This window comes from Trifolium pratense, linkage group LG3 (genome assembly GCF_020283565.1).
Source record: "Trifolium pratense cultivar HEN17-A07 linkage group LG3, ARS_RC_1.1, whole genome shotgun sequence".
NCBI classification, from domain to species: domain Eukaryota; kingdom Viridiplantae; phylum Streptophyta; class Magnoliopsida; order Fabales; family Fabaceae; genus Trifolium; species Trifolium pratense.
In genome coordinates, this window is record NC_060061.1 from 30,671,861 (window position 1) to 30,675,498 (window position 3,638).

Here is a 3,638-nt window from a genome sequence, read left to right on the forward strand (position 1 = left end):
TATCATAAAAAAGAAATCTGTTGAGTTTACTTGGTAGAGTCTCCAACACAGAACAATTCAAAGAATCCATAGAACATTTATTTTGCAGAATACATCAGGAGTTATTATAAAATAAAACAGCTCATGATGTGCTCTTAAAACTGAGTCTCTCAAACAATTAAGACAATTATTTAAACACAAGTAACAGTTTCAGGAGCAACCAAAGTTCAGGTTCTAAACAATAATTATAACCAGAACAAGTCTACCTTATTTATTTCAGTACTTATTCTATCTCTCCAACAATATTCATTCAATTGAAAACTCAAACAACATAGAATGTTGATACTTTTCACCAGGTCGAACCACAACAGACGGAAAATTCGATTGGTTTATAGCATTCGGGAATCCTTGTGTCTCAAGACATAATCCGGCATGCTTTCCATATACAGCGCCTCCTTTTCCAGCTACGTTGTCGACATAATTTGCGGTGTAAAATTGCATACCGGGTGCATTTGTCCACAAGTTAAGTACCCTTGAACTTGATGGATCCCTAACTTTTGCAGCATGCCTCAAACCAGCTTTCTCTTCGCCACAATCAAGCACATAATTGTGGTCATATCCTAATCCAACCAGATTGATGGTGTCACCTACTCTCTTCTCAGATGTGAAATCAAAAGGCGTACCCTTCACTGGCACGATTTCACCGGTTGGCACAGTATTCTGATCCACAGGAGTGACATGATTAGCCGCTATCTTAACTGAATGGTCAAGTATATGGCCTGAGTTATGGCCAGCTAAGTTCCAATAGGTATGCTGAGCTAAGTTAATGATGGTTGGCTTGTTCTTTGGCACTCCTTCCATGTCGAGCCTTAGAGTCGTCTTTGACGTGAGCGTGTAAGTTGCGGTAACAGTAATGTCACCAGGATAACCTTTTTGGATAGAAAACAAAAATCAGATAGTGTGAATGGAAGATCATAGTAACTGCAATACTACGAAGCACTAACATGGACACAGCACAGACACCAACAATTGTATTAATTTGAGAAAATAGAAGTGATTGTAATGTAATCATAAGTGTCAGTGTAGTGGTGTATCGGAACACTAAAAACGCCTACAATCTGAAGTGTCAGTGTTACATGCTGCAATACATACAAGTGAGAGGGAAAGAGGAAATAAACAATACCTTCTTCCCCATCATGGCTTTCATACTTAAAAGTGATAGATGGAGTTTCTCCCTTTTTATATTCAGTCACCTCCCATACCTTCTTATCAAACCCAACATTTCCACCTAAAATTTGGACAGAGATTAGGAAATCACAAGCAAAAATCATAAATTGTTCTAAGAGAGTGGTTTACCGCTTGAGATTCAATGCAGTTTCAAATTTCACTTCAGAATCATATTATTGGTGAAAATTGAAAAGAGCGCATAAAAGTCTAGCCATACTTGTAAGATGGTATGTAATTTTGACAAATAGCATATCATGTTGTATTGGCTAAGTTCAAGCACAAACCCTTACTTGCCTAACTTTCATTTTCAAATTCAAATTCTGACAGAATGGATGAAATAGTCATATTGTATAGATATATTAAGATTATGCGTTGATAGAATTGATACCATGGAGACTGTTTGGGGGTCTGTTGAGAGGCAAAGAGTACTCAACCCCATCAAGTTTAAACTTGCCATCCTTAATCCGGTTTGCGACGCGACCCACAATGCAGCCAAAATAAGGAGCAAGACCCTTCTGCTTGCAACAAGCAACATAAAAAACGTTAGGAACCACAGAATATAGTAATGAAAAGCAAACAGAAAATGGAATAAAGAAGACTATTTATTATATTTGACCAAATGGAATGTTTACAGATTTGGGGAAAATAGTAAGCTCCTATAGGAAGCCTTTTCAAGGTGCCTTATCGACCCTCTCCTACATTACTTATAACAAGAAAGATAGTTACAGTCTCAACAAACTCTCGACGTCACCTTTTACTGTGTTTCTTCCTGTTTACCTCTTTTATCCTTCCTTGAGTAAACTCTCCATATTATGGGCTAACAAAAATCAAATCAATCATACTGAAAACTTAAAACTATACACAGGCGCGCACCCACATAGATACATTATTGTCATCCACAACTGTAGTTGCGAATGACACTTGAATCTGAGACCACATCAGTCACTTATATTTTTGAATATATAGGTCAGTGACCAGGGATTTAAATAAAGGTTTGCGACGGCGATCTAAGCCGCGATATTGTCAAAACTGCTGCAAGATCAAGATTGAGGCCGCATCGGCCATATTTGACAATATCAAGGATCATGAAGTGACTGCAACCGTTAATCAGACCAGTATTTATGATCCTAGCAATATCAAGACAATGGACCATATTGCACTTGCAAATTTGCAACTGCAACTGCAGCTGCATTAGCAATTGTTAATACAATATCAAGGATTGTGGCATAACCGCAATACGACCCTGACCAAGATAAAAAAAAACCTCGATTGTAAGTTTGTAACCATGACTTTACATTGTCAATAATTCAATATATACATATCTAATTATAATTTTGAAAAGGGATACATAATGCCCATGAATGACAGAGGCAAATCTAAGTGAATACAAAACTACCCAATTACAAATAAAAGCTGAAAATTCATACCTGATAGGATTCAACAGAATCAAGGCCAAGAACAACATCGGACAATACACCTTCATGTTAGAGACAAAACTATCAAATCATCTCCATGTCAAAAAAGGGAAAAATTGAAATTTGAGAGAGAAGACAAACGAACCATCTTTGCCAGGTACAGAGAAGGATGTGATTGTGCAACCGAGATTGGTAACAAGGAACTGTACGGTTCCATTGTTGAGTTCAAAGATCTCTGCTTTTTGGTTCTGATCCGCCATTGAAGAGAGAGAGGGTTTGTGAAAATTGTGATAAGGATTGTGATTCAATTTGAATTGAATCGCAGTTTTTGTTTGCTGAGTCAGTAGTGATGATGATAACACACTCTCTCTCTCTATCGGATTTATTAAGAATGTTACATGTGTTGGCGTTACGAGGTTGTCGTTCTTAACAACTGATGATTTTTTGTGTCGGTTATATTTGAATTTATTTTATATATCGACGGTTAAAAAATTTCTTTTTTTTTTAAAAAAAATATTTTTAGTCTCTACATTTTATTCTATTATTAAAAATAGTCACTACTTTTTTTATGGGAAAAATATATCCTAAATTTTTTCCGTTAGCAATTTTAGTCCCTGCGATCTGTTTGCCAAACAGAAAGATGATTTGGCATGTGTGGGCCCAATTTTTAATTGAGTTGGCAAATGACATGATGACACATGTCAATAGAATGACATTTTATTTTTATTTTAAGAAAAATGGCATTTTAAATTAGAAAATGCATTTTTAATTTGTATTAAATCTAAAATTAAATTTGATTATAAATTATAAACAAAAACTAAAGAAAAATTAAAGAAAAAAAATGTAAAAGAGAACCTAAGGCTTTGTTTGGATTGGTGGTATGGAATGAAATATAATTGTAAGTAATTAAGTTTCATTGTTTGGATTTGTAACTCGGATTTGGCAATACAAAAATGTGTTTAATTCAAAAATCATATCAAATTTTGAAGATGATGATTAGTAAATTAATATGATCTT

General features: G+C 35.1%; 1 protein-coding gene across 1 annotated transcript; it reads right to left on the reverse strand.

The window, feature by feature from the left end:
* Window positions 1–3,059, reverse strand: LOC123913845 (galactose mutarotase). The gene is made up of 5 exons (XM_045964725.1): window positions 2,767–3,059; window positions 2,634–2,683; window positions 1,595–1,721; window positions 1,163–1,267; window positions 1–908 (listed from the first exon to the last, which is right to left on the reverse strand). Exons 1-5 carry the CDS (start codon window positions 2,879–2,881, stop codon window positions 286–288), a joined length of 1,020 nt encoding a protein of 339 aa, XP_045820681.1. The 5' UTR covers window positions 2,882–3,059; the 3' UTR covers window positions 1–285.
* Window positions 3,060–3,638: the final 579 nt, after the last annotated feature.